We start from the raw sequence: 18,866 nt of genomic DNA, 5'->3' as shown, positions 1-18,866 counted from the left end.
TTCAGTGGTGGAGCAATGGGGGTGCAGAGCGCTGACCTGGGGGGGGGGGGGTGCAGAACCAGTTGTAGAGAAAGCCACAGCAGCAGAAGAGGAGGACTCAGCTGAGGAGGATAGCGAAGAGGATGGAGTAGGAGTAGGAGGAGAAGAGGAGGTGGCAGCAGGACTTTCTGCAAGTCGGCGTGGCAGCCATCAACAGGTTGACCCAATGCACAGTGTACGTGATATACCTGCCCTGATTGTGCTTTGCAGACCAGGAATCAGTGGTCATATGAACCCTTGCCCCAACACAGAGATGCCACGACTTGTCTTTCCACATGATGGTATGGGTTGTGGATTGCCTTTTTAGAAAATAAGTTTCTGCCCAGTACCTTCCACTGCAGTGTCCCAATGGCAACACATTTTCTGAAGGCCTCAGACTCCACCAGCTGGTGGCCTAACCGTTCCGACAAGCCAGCTGTCAGATGCCGGGTGAAGCTGACTGCTGTGGGCAGATGATGAGCAGGAACTGCTTAAGGTGAGAGGTGGCGGAGTGTAGGGTGGTTTAGAGGGGGCAAGGACAGCAAAGGTTGACATGGACCAGGAGGGGGAGGGTGGCTTTGAGTTTGTGTGCTGCTTTTATTCATGTGTGCATCCCATTGATGTTTGTGTTTTGCAATCAGGTGCCTTCGGAAAACAGTTGTCCCTAGGTGGGTGTTTGACTTCACACGACTCTTTCTTTTGGCAGAGGTTGCAGATGGCATCGCTGCTATCAGAGGCAGACACACAAAAGAAATGCCATACCGGTGAGTTTTGGAATGATGGTATTCTGGTGGTGGCAACAGCAGGCGTTGAAGGGCGTGTTGGCTGGCTGACCCCAGGTGCCAATACATGCTGTCTGACAGTGCCACTAGCTCCTTGCGACAATGCCCCCCCTGCTACTTAAAACAACTCGTCTTCTCCTCCTCGCTATCTTTCCATCTGAGCTGTCCCCCTGTTCTTCATTTCCTCTTGCGGGCACCCACGTGACGTCCATGGACACATTGTCATCATCATCAACTGCTTCACTTGTCTCAGACACCTCCAAATAGGCACCAATAACGGGTCGTACATCATCATCATCATCATCCTCACACCTTACATCTACGTGTGTACTGACGCCTGACTGAGACATATCACATTGTGTTACATCCTTATTGCGTTCATCTTCTGCCAATAATGGTTGTGCATCAGTAAATTCCTCACATGGATGTGTGAATAACATATCAAGGGGAGCAGCTGTGGTGCTAGGGGTTGTGGTTTGGGCTGCCGGGCAAGGGGTGGTAAGTTGTTGTGGGGTGCCTGAATCAGAGCAGGAGGAGGATGGTCCGTTAAGGAGGTTCCGTGAGGAAGCTGTAGAAGATGTGGTGTGCTGTGTAAGCCAGTTAACTAATTTCTCTGCATTGTAGATGTTGATGGTACATGCCCTCTGAACACTGTGCATTCCCTGAAGGGCCCTCCCTCAACTACAATATTAGCTCTTTATTGGTCCTGTGCTCATAATAATCACTTCTATAGATACTTTGAATAGTGGTAATTATTAACTGTTCCCCATCCCTTTCTTGCACCTCTGACACTGTAGTTGCCATTGGCAGTTTTTGGTACGCCGTATCAATTGCTATGTATAGAATGCTTTTTTTTGGGGGGGGAGGGGCATTGTAAAACTTGTATCGGAGCCCACAGCTCCTTAGCTACGCCATTGAACAAACTGTTTCTTTACTCTGATTACACTTCTCTGACACTGCTAATTTCCTAACTATTAACCCATAGTAGCCAGTTTTAACATTATTATTATTATTATTATTATTATTATTGATTTATAAAGCGCCAACATATTCCGTGGGGCTGTACAAAGTAAGAAACAAACATGGGGTACATAATACAGACAATGGTGTACACCAATATACAAGTTACATAATTTGTGACAAAATACAAAAAATGATACAGCATACAAAATACAGAAGTTGTAATGACAGTGATAAAAATAACATGATGAATATAATGTATAATGATTTCCAAGACACAAAAGGGGGAGAGAGCCCTGCCCTTGCGAGCTTACAATCTGAAGGGAATGGGGGGAAACAAGAGAAGGGGTAGTATACGATAAAATATACTAGATACCTAGTAGGAGTGCAATTTGGTCTTAGGACAAAGGGAAGTGGCCTAAGGTAGCGCATATGCTTGTCGGAACAAATTAGTTTTTAGAGAGCGTTTAAAAAGTAACAAAGGTTTGGCGAGTGACGGATGTGTTGTGGGAGGGGATTCCAGAGAAGGGGTGAAGCGCGTGCAAAATCTTGTAAGCGTGAATGTGAGGAGGTGATTTTAGAGGAGGACAGCAGAAGATCGTGTGCAGATCTGAGATTGCGATTGGGTTTGTATCTGGAAATTAGTGAGGACATGTACCGGGGAGAGAGATTGTGGAGAGCTTTGTAGATTAGGGTTAGGAGTTTGAACTGGATCCTCTGGTTAATTTGCAGCCAGTGAAGAGCTTGACAGAGAGGGTCAGCAGAGGAAGATCAAGAAGAAAGATGAATGAGACGAGCAGCTAAGTTCAGTACCGACTGGAGCGGGGCCAGTTTGTTAGAAGGTAGTCCACAAAGTAGTACGTTGCAGTAGTCCAGATGAGAAATTATAAGAGCATGTATTAACATTTTGGTTGTGTCTTGAGTGAGAAAGGGACGGATGCGAGATATATTTTTGAGTTGGAGATGGCAGGAGCTGGTTATGGAGTGAACATGAAGAATAAAAGAGAGAAGAGTCGAATATTACCCCCAAGCACCGTGCTTTGGGAACTGAAGTTATGGGAGTGTTATTAACATTTATAGTTACTTCAGGCAGAGAGGTGGCCAGAGACGGTGGAAAAATTATTAGTTCCGTTTTACTCATATTAAGTTTTAGGAAGCGAGAGGACATGGAGGAGGATATAGCAAACAAGCAGTCAGGAACACGTTTGAGGAGGGAGTTAAGGTCTGTGTCCGAGAGGTACAGTTGCGTATCGTCTGCATACAGGTGGTATTGAAACCCGAATGAGTTGATTAAGTCACCAAGACCGTGCATGTAGATGGAAAAGAGGAGGGGACCAAGGACAGAGCCTTGAGGAACCCCGACAGACAAAGCATGAGGAGTAGAGATCTGATCTGAGTAGGAGACTGTGAAGGACCTTCCAGAGAGGTAGGAAGATAACCATGTGAGAGCAAGGCCCTTTATTCCTACATTTGAAAGTATTTGTAAGAGTACTTAACATTTAAAACTCCAGTCCAGGTTTGCTTGATCACTAATTTTCCCGTTTTCGTCATTGTTTTTTAACCATAGTAAATCAATAAAGAGTTTGTTTCTGCTTTTGTGCATAAATAACTATAGAGTTAGCAGAATAAAGTTTTCACTGCAGTGATCCGTAATTGTATTTTGTGTTACGACAACTTAATCATTTGGTGTTATGTGTACTGAAGCAAAGAAAAACAGGGACTGTTTGTTGGTTTGTTTTTTGTTTGTTTTTTTGCAATGGTCTGTAATATTAGCCTCCATACTTCGACAGCTTTAGGTTTCCTTACAGGTAATATTTCCTTTTTGTCTGTTAGGATGGATGGTCACAGTATCAGTTTGTAGCATCATCTTCAACTATTGAAAGAGAGCGGCAAAGACCTTATTCTTCCTCTCGGACACCTTCTATATCTCCTGTTCGCATGTCACCCAATCGATCAGGTAATTTTTTTTTTTGTAAAATACATTTTACTGAGGATTTTTGGTTAAAATGAATATTAGTACAACAATCAAAGTGTAGCAGATACAGTGCTGCCCATAATTATTCATATCCCTGGCAAATTTTAACTTAAGGTTACTTTTATTCAACCAACAAGGTATTTGTGATGGTAGATGACATAGGTGTCTCCCAAAAGATAATAAGATGATGTACTAGAGGCATTATTGTGGGGGAAAAAACATTTCTCAGCTTTTATTTACATTTGAGCAAAAAGTGTCCAGTTCAAAAGTATTCATACCATTCACCAGGGCCGGCCTTAGGTTTCACAGCGCCCTGAGCGTAACCAGATTTTGCTGCCCCCCCAATTCATCCTCTTCGCGTTTCAGCGCACCACACACATACACTAATGGGGGGGGGGCGTGCCTCCGTCCATCCTGATTCCTGACATATAGCTATAAGTCCCCCCCAGTATAGGTAGCCAGGCATAGGTGACCCAGTAAAAGTAGCCAGCTGTAGATCCCTCCCAGTATAGGTTAGCCAGGTAGGTGCCCCCAGTATAGGTAGCCAGTATACTTTCCCCAGTATAGGTTAGATAGGCATTTGTCCCAGCTATAGGTTAGATAGGTAGGTGCCCCCAGTACAGGTTAGATAGGTAGCTGCCCTCAGTGTATAGGTTAGATAGGTAGGTACCTGCAATATAGGTTAGATAGGTAGCTGCCACCAGTATAGATTAGATAGGTAACTGCCCCCAGTATAGATTAGATAGGTTGCTGCCCCCAGTATAGATTAGATAGGTAGGTGGCCCGCAGTATAATGGCAGTATTTGTATAGCACCTTTCTCCTGTCGGACTCAAAGCGCTTGCGAGGCAGCCACTAGAGCGGACTCAGTAGGCAGTAGCAGTGTTAGGGAGTCTTGCCCAATGAACTCCTTACTGAATTACTGGCTTACTGAACAGGCAGAGCCAAGATTCGAACCCTGGTCTCCCGTGTCAGAGCCCTTAACCAGTACACCATCCAGCCACTAGATTAGATAGGTAGGTGGCCCGCAGTATAGATTAGATAGGTAGGTGGCCCGCAGTATAGATTAGATAGGTAGCTGCCCCCAGTATAGGTTAGATAGGTAGCTGCCTGAAGTATAGGTTAGATAGGTAGCTGCCCCCAGTATAGGTTAGATAGGTAGCTGCCCCCAGTATAGATTAGATAGGTAGCTGCCCCCAGTATAGATTAGATAGATAGCTGCCCCCCAGTATAGATTAGATAGGTAGCTGCCCCCCAGTATAGATTAGATAGGTAGCTGCCCCCCAGTATAGGTTAGATAGGTAGGTGACCCCAGTATAGATTAGATAGGTAGCTGTCCCCCCAGTATAGGTTAGATAGGTAGGTGCCCCCAATATAGATTAGATAGGTAGCTGCCCCCCCCCAGTATAGGTTAGATAGGTAGGTGCCCCCAGTATAGATTAGATAGGTAGCTGCCCCCCCCAGTATAGGTTAGATAGGTAGGTGCCCCCAGTATAGATTAGATAGGTAGCTGCCCCCCCAGTATTGGTTAGATAGGTAGGTGCCCCCAGTATAGAGTAGGTAGGTAGGTAGGTGCCCCCTCATACTGGAGGGGAGCCGCGGGGAGGGCAGCCCGACCTCTCCCTCCCTTCCTCTCCGGGCACTCTCTCTGCTCCCCCCTCCGATGCACACTGCAGCAGAGCCAGAGAGAACAACTCACCTCCCTCGCTGGTTCCGATCGCCGGCGCCTCTCACTTCCCGCTGGTCGCCTCTTCTACATTAGTTACTGATACACACTAAACTTCCTGCTTAACAGGAAGTTTAGTGTGTATCAGTAACTAATGTAGAAGAGGCGACCAGCGGGAAGTGAGAGGCGCCGGCGATCGGAACCAGGGAGGTGAGTTGTTTTCTCTGGCTCTGCTGCAGTGTGCATCGGAGGGGGGAGCAGGGAGAGTGCCCGAAGAGGAAGGGAGGGAGAGGTCGGGCTGCCCTCCCCGCGGCTCCCCCTCCATCACGGTGGCTGCACGGGCATCATGTTTGCCCCTTATCACGGCACCAGGGGGCGGAGCTTCCATGCGGCAGGAGCTCCCCCTGGAAGCCAGCGCCCTGAGTGATCACACCGGTCGCTCAGGTCAAAGGCCGGCCCTGCCATTCACAAACTGTCACAGTCTGTGGGAAAATCCACAGTTCAATACCATTCCAAACAGTTCAAGCTGTTCTAAAGCACTCTAATTACCCTGATTAATTGGGAACAGCTGTTGTAATCAACTCAACAGGTGAAAAACAGCAGCTCTCTGCAATTGGTTTGTGGACCATCATGGCTTAGACAAAGGAGCTCAGTGAGGACCTGCAGCTGCACATTGTGGCTGTTCATAAGTCAGGAAAGGGCTGCAAGCTATTTCTAAATGTTTTCAAGTTCCAGTGGTTACAGAGCAAGGTATTATTAAAAAATACAAGATGTTCCGCACTGTTGAAAATCTCAGAGGACGTGGTTGTAAGCCAATAGTGACACCTGTGCTGGCCAGGAGGATAGTGAGAGGTGAAAAAGTATCCAATGATCACCACCAAGGCCATCCTGGTGAAGCTGGACTCTGCTGGTGGTAATGTCTCAAGGCAGACAATCCAACGGACACTGCACACTGCTGGGTTCCAGGGATGCAGACCAAGGAGGATGCCGCTTCTCCAGATCTGGTCCACAGGCACATACCAGCCCGCCCTCTCCAATCCTCCAATGACCTGCGCACGGTCGCACTACACATATCTCAGTCCCATGCACGATTGCAGGACTTCACTAGGGCTGCCCCCACTCTCTGGAACTCGCTCCCACCAGCCATCAGACTCGCCCCACCTTTAATACCTTCAAACAAGCTCTCAGGACTCACCTTTTCATGCTCGCATACCGCCTACACCAGCACCATAATACGTTCTGTTAGACATAGAGAGGCAGGGAGGCGCCCTGGAGGGTACTTATCACAATGACGCCTAAGTTATATAAGGAAAATACCAGAACTAGACAAACCGAATTTTTCACCGATAAGTCGGTGATTCGTTATTGGTAACTAATAAAGTATATTTCAGTCTAAGTTTGACCGTTTTTGCTACCAATGGGTATAAATGTTTGGACAGATCCTACCTTAAATAAGTAGTCAGTCCCATAATGTACGAAAAAGGACTTTAATAAGGCACTTCGATAATTGACAACGCGTTTCGCGGTTACAACCGCTTCATCAGGTCGTGTACTGTGCCTTTAAAGAAAAATAGACAGGGCACTAAGACGATGGCATAACATCACATCTGTAAATTACAAGATTAAAAACAATAGAAATAATAGCAATAAAATATCATATCATAATCCATATGCATATACATTCAAGGGTAGTATTAGTCACATACCTATGAGTACTATGCATTTACAAAATATAAAATGTGTACAAGAAATTAAAAAATTAAAAAATTAAAAAATTACTATTAGTTAACAGCATAAGAAAAAAAAAAAAAAAAAAAAAAAAAAAAAAACACAATGCCTTTTCTATTGATGAGAAAGTGCATATTGCTTCGGCATTATTAAACTTATGTTCTGTTGTAATCTTTGAGCCTCGGCTGCCTAAGAACCGCATTCAGAGTAGTGGGTGGTATGTGTGGGAGATTAGTGGGAGCAGACAGGAAAGATCTCTTAGGGAATAACAACAGGGAAATCCCTACTTCGTGCTGGCAATGATTGATGCCTTTATAGTGTGGTTATGGGAATTTGCGGAACAGTGGAGGGTGGGTTAGGGTATAGAGGCACGCTGTGTCCGCATAGATACTGCGGAAAAACGATCTCTCGCTATAAGGGATAAAAATAGAGTAGGCAGCTTACCAAATGTGGAAGTATCCTCCGCTTGGCGCCCATGAGCGCTGCTGTGGATGCTTCCTGCACATATAATGTGTGTGGGCGGAAGTCCGTGTTCGTACGGTGTGGGGGCGTAGCTGACTACGTCACCACACTCCTAGATTGGGATGCGCAGCCAGGCGTCATGAAGTCGGGTCTCCTAGGAGACAGGCACCTCGCTGGACGCTAGAGCGGCGGCCATTTTGTGGTGGATTCCACAGTCTGCATTATGTTGCCATATTTGTGGAGACCACTAAAGTTGCATTCGGAGTTCTAAACATTGTAAAAAACAAAGGTGACAGCGCCACCTATCTATTTAAAAAATGTGCCTCCTTTAACGCAATTAGAAGTATGAAATGTAGGAGACTTCTGCAAAATAATAATCACAAAAAAACAAAAACAACACAACATTAAAAGAATATATGCATTAGTGCAATATATAGATAGCAGTAAGTCCTAAGTTTGAACCCATATTTGATCTCAGTTGGGGATGGCTATAATTCCTATGGATTCTTTATCCTTCTCCTTTTTGCTATTATTTTTTTCCTCTTTTTTAAAAAATTTTTTTTTATATATACTTTTTTACTTTTTGTGTGGGAAAGGGACGGACAGAGGGAGGGGGAGGAATGGGAAAATGGAACAGGACTGGGGGGGAGGGGGGAAGTTAGGCATTGAGGGGACCGGGTGGAAAGAGTAAGGATGGGGACCGGGGGAGGGGGAAAGGGGGTTTATTTGGGGGAAAGGGGGTGGGGAGAGGGGGGGGAGGGGGGAGAGAAGGGAGAAAAGAGAGGGTAGATTCCAGGGTGCCTGGCCATGATAAAAATAAAGTCTAAGATCTGTAGGTGGACCATAATACTAGTAGCTAGCTTGTAGACAGTAATTGTAGTGTCAAGGGTGTATAGGGAGCACTACAGGTTAAAGCAGTGGTATAAATCTATAACCGTTAGTCCATCCCATATTTTTTATTTTTTATTTCTCAATGTAGAATGGGGCTGTCTCTTCGTGTTGGGGGATTGTGTTATATTGAGACCAATTCAAGTTCAGGGGGCACCAGGCGGACCGGACTATCTGTCCCCAGAAAACTCCTCGTCAATGTGATGACTTAGAGGTAATTCGGTTTGTCTAGTTCTGGTATTTTCCTTATATAACTTAGGCGTCATTGTGATAAGTACCCTCCAGGGCGCCTCCCTGCCTCTCTGTATCAGTAACTTCCCCTGTGGATCAGGGGACACACCTTGATAGGTGTTATTTTTTCTGAAGGAGCTGCGACCGGAGGAAAACCTCAACACAAGGCCGAGTGGGGACGGTACTTTCCCACATGCGTCATACAGTGGTTGCCTTACATGCAACCCGGCTTTGTGAGTATAATTGATCTTATCTTAAACGCTTGATTGAAGCTACACCTGAGATAATACACCAGATCGGGCTCCCGGTGTTTTTCCCGTCCCCTTTTCTTTTCAATCTCATTCAGTATATTCGTTCTGTTAGACACCCTCTCAACAGATGCACCTATTGTCTCCACCCCCACCCTTTAGATTGTAAGCCTCTGGCAGGGCCCTCCTCCCTAGTGTTTCCAGCTTGATTATGCAATCTCACTGTCAATTACCCCTCTTGTGGACTAGAACAGTCTCTATTTTGACCTATGACATTGGACTGTTATCAAATCATTTGCATGATCTTGTTTTGTTGTAAGTTTCCTGTATGCCCTACCTTGTATGTTAACCCACTTATCTATTGTGCAGCGCTGCGTAATATGTTGGCGCTTTATAAATACAATAGATAATAATTAAAACAAAAGCTTGTTTGACCTTTGCAAGTGCTCATCTGGACAAAGAAGAAGACTTCTGGTCTTCTGTGAATTGAATTGTTTGGTCACAACGTTTCCTTAATTTGGAGTAAAAAAGGATAAACCTTCAACTCAAAGAACACCATCCCCACTGTCAAACATGGTAGTGGGAACCTAATGCTTTGGGCTTGTTTTTCAGCCAATGGACCAGGGAACCTAATCACAGTAAACGGCACCATGAAAAAAGAGCAATACATAAGGGTTCTCAACAACAACATCAGGCAGTCTGCAGAGAAACTTCACCTTTGCCAACAGTGGACATTTCAGCATGACAATGCGGATCAGTGAATAATGGCGCACAGTGCCTATGCATACAAATGGCGGCGCATTAAAAAGATACGCTTATCGCTATTTATCGTTAGTACTGCATAATAATGGCGCACAGGGAAAAAAGAGGAAAAACGGCACACACTAACGTTATTTATCAATAGTGGCACACACTAACGTTATTTATCGATAGTGCCGTTCATTTGCCAAACAGCAGACGTTATTGCCCACAGCAACGTTATTTATCAATAGCGCCCTACATAAGCCAAACTGCAGAAGTTATGTAACTGCAAAACGGTGAATGGATTTAATGTAACACTGTCAAGGTTAGGGTTAGGCACCACTGGGGGGGAGTCTTAGGGTTAGGCACCACCAGGGGGGTGGTTATGGTTAGGCACCACCAGGGGGGTCTTAGGGTTAGGCACCACCAGGGGGGTGGTTAGGATTAGGCACCACTAGGGGGGTCTTAGGGTTAGGCACCACCAGGGGGGTCTTAGGGTTAGGCACCACCAGGGGGTTCTTAGGGTTAGGCACCACCAGGAGGGTGGTTAGGGTTAGGCACCACCAGGGGGGTTTAGGGGTTAGGGATAGGTACAGAAAGGGTTCTGTGTGTTAACGCTAAATAACAATAAGGCTTTAACGGTACATAACAATAAGGCTTTAACGTTAAATAGCGATAAGCGGCAAACGGATTAGCGGCAACACCGTGCGCCATTATTCGCAGGCGCCATTTTCAGATGGATCCATGACAATGACCCCAAACACACAGCAAAAGTGGTGAAGAAATGGTTAGCAGACAACAACATTAATGTTGGAGTGGCCCAGCCAGAGTTCTGACTTGAATCTAATTGAGAATCTGAAAAGAAGCTAAAAGATCAGGGTGACCCTCCAACCTGTAAGATTTGGAGCTTGTTGCCGAAGATGAATGGGCAAAAATACCTGTGGAGACATGCAAAAAGCTGGTCTGCAATTATAGGAAGCGTTTATTTGCTGTAATAGCCACTAAAGGCTTTTCTATTAATTATTGAGAAGGGTATGAATAATTTTGGACTGGACACTTTATGCTCAAATGTAAATAAAAGCTGAGAAATGTTTTGTTTTTCCACAATAATTCCTCTTGTTCATTGTCTTATTATCTTTTGGGAGACTGTGACAATCCAGCCCCGCGATCCTGTCTAAAAGATGTTAAAAGACCCAGTTGCTGGATCGTCAGAAGGTAGTAATGTGACAGAGCATGCCAATCCCGTCTAATCTGCTACCGTTAGCATTCGGGGAATAGTCGCACCCGATAGCAGGAAGTACGGTGAGCAGACTGACAATAAAGATTGCTTGCACAACTGACGACAAAATGACAACCCCTCACCAATCCCGTATTACTAGGTCACGGTTGCCATGCAGGTCTCATGCACTAGAGGCTTCTGGAGGCTCATTCACTGTGTGCGCAGTAAACGGTTAAGATTAGTTGGAGGTGCCAATACATGTACAATCTCGATTGTATGTACAATCCTAATTGTATGTACAATTGGTAAAATAAAAATATCGATTTCGTGCTGGAAATCGGGTAATTTCACTGCCACCATTCTTTTGGGCTAAGGGAGGAAAGAGACTCCCACTAGCTATTCCTGGAAGGAAGGAAACAGTTATTTACAACCTAACTAGCAAAACGACACTTTATAAGAAAATAATAAAACAATGTGGTAGAACGACTCCTCAGAGGGCAGATTCTTTGTAGCAGCAATCAGATGACCAGAACAGGCACAAGACTGAACGATAATTATTCTAAAACTACATACACACAGTATACTTTAACCCACAGGTAAATATACCTGTCCAGCAGAACATGTTGGTTTGATAGAAAGAGAGTAGAGATGAAAGAGAAACAGAATGTCTTAATATACAGTTCAAATACTGTTATTGGTAGTCCATGTGGCAATCAAAAGTCCTTGGCGGAAAATCCAGAGGCCATTGTAGGAAATAATCCAAGTGATTTTGCCAGTGTCCAGCTGGCTGCCGGTTGATGTTAACTCGAAGTCAGATTTTGGCAATTGGACTTTTGACAACCTGGGCCCAGTTAAGTTAGAGCTCCCACTTCAGCAAGAAGGAGTGAGGGCGGGGATCACACCTCTCTTGGAACCTGAGATGATGAGCTGGCCACATCTCATGGAGACAGAAATATATCTAGATTATTATAGAAGTTCTATATCCAAACCAGTACAGGTTATGTTAAATCTAGTAACATTTTCAGGTTAGTCAGAATTTATCAAAACCAAGGATATCAAACTTGAGAGGTCTGGAGTGAATTGTGACCCCAAAATGCATATCTCTGCTTTGGATGGGCTTACCGTGAATTCGGAAACATCCAATCGTGTGTTTTTTTCCGAATTTCATACTAAGCGGGTAATAAAGGCTGACGCCCATTTGGAAAATCATATTTATGACAAAAGATTGATTTCATATTTGTGAGGTCACAGACAGGTTTTCTAATTCAGTGAAAAGGCCAGCTGGGAGATGGCCTCCTTTGATCTCTTCAGCTGAGGGAACCCTAGGAGACCCCCCTGCTGAGATTGATGCCGGCCAGTCTCAAATCCTTGGTCTAAATTGGTTCTATCAAGCTCATATGTGACTTCATCTGATGGATGGGCCTGTAAACTTTCCAGGTTGTCCCACAGCTCTTCACACTTACGTGAAAGGGTTTGTAATTAAAAGCTATCAAAGAGCCAGGGAGAAGAGAAAAAGGTTGATTTAAAAAATGACATTGTGGTATTCTGAATGTGCGTTTGAGACTCCATGATGCATTTGATATGTCATATTGAAGTCGTCACATCTCTCCCCCCTCCAAGATTGGGGAAGGATTGGTTAACAGGACCTTGACTGAAGCAATACAACTCGCTACTTGGGCTCATTACAGTGGAAAAGCCCATCGGCATTCTGAGGTCGGCTTCCAGGTTTGTGCTGGATGGTATATTGGAGGAGTTTTCTCCAATGGAGGAGTTTTCTGTTGGTACCAGCAGTCCGTTTCAGCCAGCTGAGGGGGTTGTGGTTGGTAATGACCGTGAAGGATCACCCCTATTTAGGTACGACTGCAACTTCTGGAGGGCCCACACTATTGCTAAGCACTCCTTTTCTGTTGTGGAGTAGACGGCTTCCCATGGAAGTAGCTTCCTGCTCAGGAAGGATACTCATTCCATGTCACATCGACCTGACTAAGTACAGCGCCCAGACTGTGGTCGGAAGCGTCCATTTGAACAATGAACTGGTGGGAGAGGTCGGGAGCTTGGAGGACAGGAGCACTAGCCAGTGCCTCCTTCAAGGCCCGAAATGCTTGCTCTAGTTCTGGGTTTCATGTGACTTTGTTGGGTTGTTTTTTACCCGTTGCTTCGGTCAGTGGTTTAGCCAGAGAACTATAGGATGGAAGGAATTTCCTATAGTACCCAGCCATTCCCAGAAAGGCCTGGATGTGCTGTTTGTTGGTAGGCTGAGGCCATGCCACAATGGCATCGACCTTCCCTATCTGGGGTTTCAGGGTCTGACTGCCTACTCTGTGCCCTAGGTAGTGAACCTCAGTCATGGCAATCTGACATTTGTTGGGCTTAACGGTCAGATTGGCAGCAGACAGTCTGCCCAGTACCTGGGACAAATGATCGAGGTGATCTTCCTAGGTGGATCTGAATACAGCGATGTCATCTAGGTAGGCTACTGCGTAGCCTTGCATTCCTTCCAGCAGTTTGTTCATGGTCCGCTGAAAGGTGGCTGGCGCATTCTTCATCCCAAAGGGGCATACGAGTAAACTCAGGGGCCAAAAGGGGTGATGAATGCAGATTTCGCTCTCGCCTCTGGCGCCAGCGGGATTTGCCAGTACCCACGGCTCAAATCCATGATTGTCAGATAGCTGGCGGAAGCCAGCTGATCCAGCAATTCATTGATTCATGGTATGGGATATGCATCCGTCATGGTGATGTCATTTAGTCTCCGATAGTTGACACAGAACCGGGTCGTCTTGTCCTTTTTGGGGACTAAGACAAGCGTGGCGGCCCATGGGCTAGCGGATTTCTGGATGTCCCCCAGCTGCAGCATCTCCTCAATCTTTCGCTTTGTCTCGGCCTGAACTTTTGGTGAGGTGTGATAGGGGTCCTGCCGTAAGGGCTTGTGGGTCCCAGTGTGAACTTGATGAGCAGCTAGGATGGTTTGGCCAGGGAGTCCTGAGAAGGTGGCGCTGTGCGAACTCAGGAGGGCGGTGAGCTAGCATCGCTGTGGGTACGAGAGGTGGGGGTTGATGTCCCATCAAGGGATCCAGCTCGTCTGGCTGTAGCTGGCTACACACTGCCATCACATATTGTTCTCGCTCCTCATGTGCTTTTAACATGTTTACGTGGAACAGTTTCTGTCGTTTACCTCCCAGGCCTACTAGGTAGGTGACTGGGTTTACCTGCTTCAGAATGGTATACGGCCCCTCCCATGCGGCCTGCAATTTGTTGTGCCTGACAGGGACTAGGGCGTAAACCTTCTGGTCAACCTTGTATGACTGATCTCTAGCATGCTGGTCACACCAGGCCTTTTGTTTGGCCTGTGCCCTAGAAAGATTTCCCTTCATGAGGGCTACGAGGGACTCCATTTTGTCCTGAAACTTTAGGACGTACTCCACCACAGAGACTTCGGAGGGGTCACCTTTCCCCTCACAGGTCTCACGGATCAGTTTTAATGGCCCTCGGATGTCTCGGCCATAGAGGAATTCAAAGGGCGAGAACCCAGTAGACTCCTGCGGCACTTCTCTGTAGGCAAACAACAAATGCGGCAGGTGCATCTCCCAGTACTTCCCCTGCTATTCTACGAATGTTGCCAGCATTTGTTTCAATGTTCCGTTGAACCATTCACACAAACCGTTGGTTTGAGGGTGATAGGGATTGGAAGTGGTGTGCTTGATTTGCATCTGCTCACAGAGAACTTCCATTAGTTCTGACATGAAGCAGGAGCCCTGATCGGAGATCATTTCAGCGGGAAACCCCACGCGCAAGAAAATCCCGATTAAGGCATCCGCTACGGTGGCAGACCTAAGGGAAGACAGTGCTACCGCCTCAGGATAATGGGTGGCATAGTCCATGACCTTTAGAATGTAGCGCTTGCCAGAGGTGCTAGGAATGGGTAGGGGCCCAATTATATCCACTGCCACCCTCTGGAAGGGTTCAGTGATTACTGGCAGTGATTGCAATGGAACATTGCGGGTGCCCCCGGCCTTCTTAACCCTCTGGCAAGTGGGACATGATCGGCAGTATTTTGCAATGTCCTTCCCCATCATGGGCCAGAAAAAATGGTTCTGAACATGTTTTTGGGTCTTTTTGGTACCCAAAGGTCAGGCTAAGCAGGCTAAGGGAATGTTGTGAGCTGCTTGGAGTACCTACGCCCGAAATTCCCTAGGGACTATCAGCTGTCTTGTGTTCTCACCCGCATCACCTGTGGTAGGCTGCACCGCTTCGCAGTACAGTCTATTGTTTTCCCAGCACACTTTGTATGGAGTGCTCTCGCCTGGAGGCTGGCCGGCTTGTAGAGATGGCTCGAACCTCCAATTTTAGGTTCACGAACGTGAACTTCCGCAAAAGTTTGCTTCATGTGAACTTTTGCGAACCGCAATAGACTTCAATGGGGAGGCGAACTGTGAAAACTAGAAACATTTATGCTGGCCACAAAAGTGATGGAAAAGATGTTTCAAGTGGTCTAACACATGGAGGGGGAATGGCGGAGTGCGATACATGCCAAAAGTCCTGGGGAAAAATCTGGATTTGATGTACAGCAGCGTTTTAACGGTAGAAATCACATTTTATTGCTAAATTGGAGGCCTAAAGTGCTTTAAAACATCTTGCATGTGTATACATCAATCAGGTAGTGTAATTTGTGTACTGCTTCACACTGACAGACCAAACTCACTGTGTAACGCACTGCAAACAGCTGTTTGTGTAGTGACAGCACCATGACGAGATTGCTCTTCTCAGTGATATCAGGTATGTCTGACTGCTTTATCAACTTTCGATGGTTCTTTCTCGACCATTTTTAAAGCTTACATCTATTTTTTAAATTACTTTTTCTGCTGTCTGTTCAGTACTTTTAACGAGAATCTGTTATGGAGGGCAAGTCTGCCATTCATTCAACTGTGTGACTGATAAACAAGTTTCCATATTACTTTCTCAGTACCGTGGTGACCACGGGCAATGGCCGGGGAATCAGGGTTCGATTCCAGTCCGGAGTGGGAGCTTGAGAAACGGCTACCACCACACATCCAAGGAAGGCAGCAGGCACGCTGTGGGCAAAAGAGCAGGAACGACTACCACCACACATCCAATGAAGGCAGCAGGCATGGCATGCAAGTCCCGATTCAGGGAGGTAGTGACGAACAATAACAATATAGGAGAATCTGTTATGGAGGGCAAGTCTGCCATTCATTCAACTGTGTGACTGATAAACATGTTTCCATATTACTTTCTTAGTACCGTGGTGACCACAGGTAATGGCCTCGGAATCAGGGTTCGATTCCGGTCTAGGAGCCTGAGAAACGGCTACCGCCACACATCCAAGGAAGGCAGCAGGCACGCTGTGGGCAAAGGAGCAGGAACAGCTACCACCACTCTTTCCAGGCCCTGCTGTATATGAAACGAATAAACTTTAAATCCTTTAACGACAATCTGTTATGAAGGGCAAGTCTGCCATCCATTCAAGTGAAAGGTATGCACTGACTGCCAGGTATAATACAATGTGCAGTTACAGATGCAGTGAAAGGTGTGCAGGGATTGCAAACAGCTGTTTGTGTAGTGATGGCCATGCTGGACTGGTGCTCACAATGGCGAGAGTGCAGGTGATGACAGCTTTCCAGCTCATATGGTCGGGCTGAGGTAGCTCAATGACAGAACAACAGTGACTGTCCAGCTGCTCATATAGCCGTCATTGTTTCATTGTGATACGCAAGCCCCTTCACTGCAGCAAGGTAACGATCACGAAGGGGAATTGACATATGTATATGTCTTTTGTTTTGTTGTTGCAGCCGCAGTACAGCCAGAAAAATTAGGAAGGCATGTAGGCAGAGATGCTGTGTGGGGAGCGACTTAGTCTTGGGGCAGGCAGTCACACGGCGTGCAGGCAGAGATGCTGTGTGTGGGGACTGACTTAGTCTTCGGGTGGGCAGTAGCCCTCCAGGATCCATGCCTCATTCATTTTGATGAAGGTGAGGTACTGAACACTTTTGTGACCTAGGTGACCTCTCTTGTCAGTGACAATGCCTCCAGCTGTGCTGAAGGTCCTTTCTGACAGGACGCTTGAGGCAGGGCAAGACAGAAGTTGGATGGCAAATTGTGACAGCTCTGGCCACAGGTCAGGCCTGTGCATCCAGTAGTCCATGGGTTCATCGCTGCTCATAGGGTCTACATTCAGACTTAAGGCCAGGTAGTCGGCTACCTGCCGGTCGAGGCATTGGTGGAGGGTGGATCTGGAAGAGCTAAGGCAAGGCGTTGGACTAAAGAATGTCCGCATGTCCAACATCACCATAAGATCGCTGGAGCATCCTGTCCTTGCCTGCGTGGACATGGGAGAAGGATTACTGGCAGTGGTACCTTTATGCCATTGTGCTGTGACATCACCCTTACTACCATAATAGAGACAAAGAGCCCTCTAAAGGAATGGTGGAGGGTGGAGGGGTTTGTCTCTTTGCTAAGAATTCTTTTACAGCTGTCCTGAACGATGAGATGGAGGAAGATTGTGAAGATGTCAAGTCCATTTGGGTAAATATTCATGGTGGAAATAGAGGTTGCCAATTGCTTATTGGGGTATGCTACAGGCCACCACATATTCATGAAGCTGCAGAACTGCAATTACTACAGCAAATTGAAAAAGCTACAAGTAAAAATTAGGTCATAGTTATGGGTGACTTTAACTTTCCAGACATTGACTGGAGTATTGAGGCTACCCATTCTGGTAAAAGCAGCAGATTTCTGGCATCATTACAGGACAATTACTTGACTCAAATGGTAACAGAACTAACTAGGGGGAATGCGTTACTGGATTTGATCATTTCTAATAGACCAGATAATGTATCAAATGTGCAGGTTCAAGAACATTTGGGAAATAGTGATCACAACATGATAATGTTTGATCTGGTGACTGATAGGCCGCAGGGCAGCGGGACCACTAAAACTATAATTTTTAGAAAAGCAAACTTCAATCAACTCAGGCAGGCACTAAGTTTTGTGAACTGGGATAATGTACTACAAGGGGAGGATACTGAAGGGAAATGGCAAGCTTTTAAGCTTATTCTCAATCAATATTGTAGTATGTATATCCCGTATGGAAACAAAATGTCTAGGAATAAAAAAAGGCCTCTATGGATGAATAGAAAGGTTAGAGATAAAATGAAGGGGAAAAATAATGCCTATAGGATCCTAAAACAGGAGGGGACCGAGGTTGCATTAAGCAATTATAAGGAGTGCAATAAAAGTTGTAAAAAATAAATTAGGCTGGCAAAGATTGAAGCTGAAAATCAAATCGCTAGGGATATCAAATCTAACCCAAAGAAGTTTTACAAGTACATCAACTCTAAAAAAGAAAGGTTGACTGTAATGGACTCCTAAAGGATGAGGGTGGGAACTCAATGGTGGATGACCAAGGTAAGGCAGAGTTATTAAATGCATTCTTTGCTTCTGTCTTCACAAGGGAAACATCACTGTTGCAAATTACAGATGCAGAAGAGTCTCAATCTTCCAACTGTAATATTAAATACTTAACACAGGAAGAAGTGAAGGCAAGACTAAATAAATTAAAAATAGACAAGGCACCTGGCCCGCATGGCATGCATCCTCGGGTCCTAAGGGAATTAAGTTCAGTTATAGATAAACCCCTTTATCTTATCTTCTGTGACTCTCTTTCAACTGGCAGAGTCCCAGTGGATTGGCGTACAGCCCACGTTTTCCCATTATTTAAGAAGGGCAAAAAACCTGTAAGCTAAAGTTGTATGCAAACTATTTGAAGGGTTACTAAGAGATACTATACATGACTTCATAGTAGAAAATAATCTTATTTCTCAGCATCAACATGGGTTTACTAAAGACAGGTCCTGTTTGATGAACATGCTCAGCTTTTATGAGATAGTGAACGCTAATGTGAATATTGGGAACGCTGTTGATGTGATATACTTG

The 18,866-nt window shown here is 45.7% G+C and overlaps 1 protein-coding gene across 13 annotated transcripts in view; it reads left to right on the top strand.

The window, feature by feature from the left end:
• CTNND2 (catenin delta 2) overlaps positions 1–18,866 on the top strand; it is a 2,713,436-nt gene that overhangs the window by 2,205,526 nt on the left and 489,044 nt on the right. For all 13 annotated transcript variants that reach the window (XR_011020838.1, XR_011020837.1, XM_068236432.1 and 10 more), the window contains one exon: positions 3,594–3,717. Coding sequence is in view for 11 of the 13 variants with exons in the window: in XM_068236432.1 (XP_068092533.1) it covers positions 3,594–3,717 (124 nt within the window). In the remaining 2 variants the exon portion in view is untranslated. The remainder of the gene's footprint in view (positions 1–3,593; positions 3,718–18,866) is intronic.

Source organism: Hyperolius riggenbachi, chromosome 5 (assembly GCF_040937935.1).
Source record: "Hyperolius riggenbachi isolate aHypRig1 chromosome 5, aHypRig1.pri, whole genome shotgun sequence".
NCBI classification, from domain to species: Eukaryota; Metazoa; Chordata; class Amphibia; order Anura; family Hyperoliidae; genus Hyperolius; species Hyperolius riggenbachi.
Note: the sequence above shows the minus strand (reverse complement) of the source record. Positions and strands in the feature narration are given on the sequence as shown.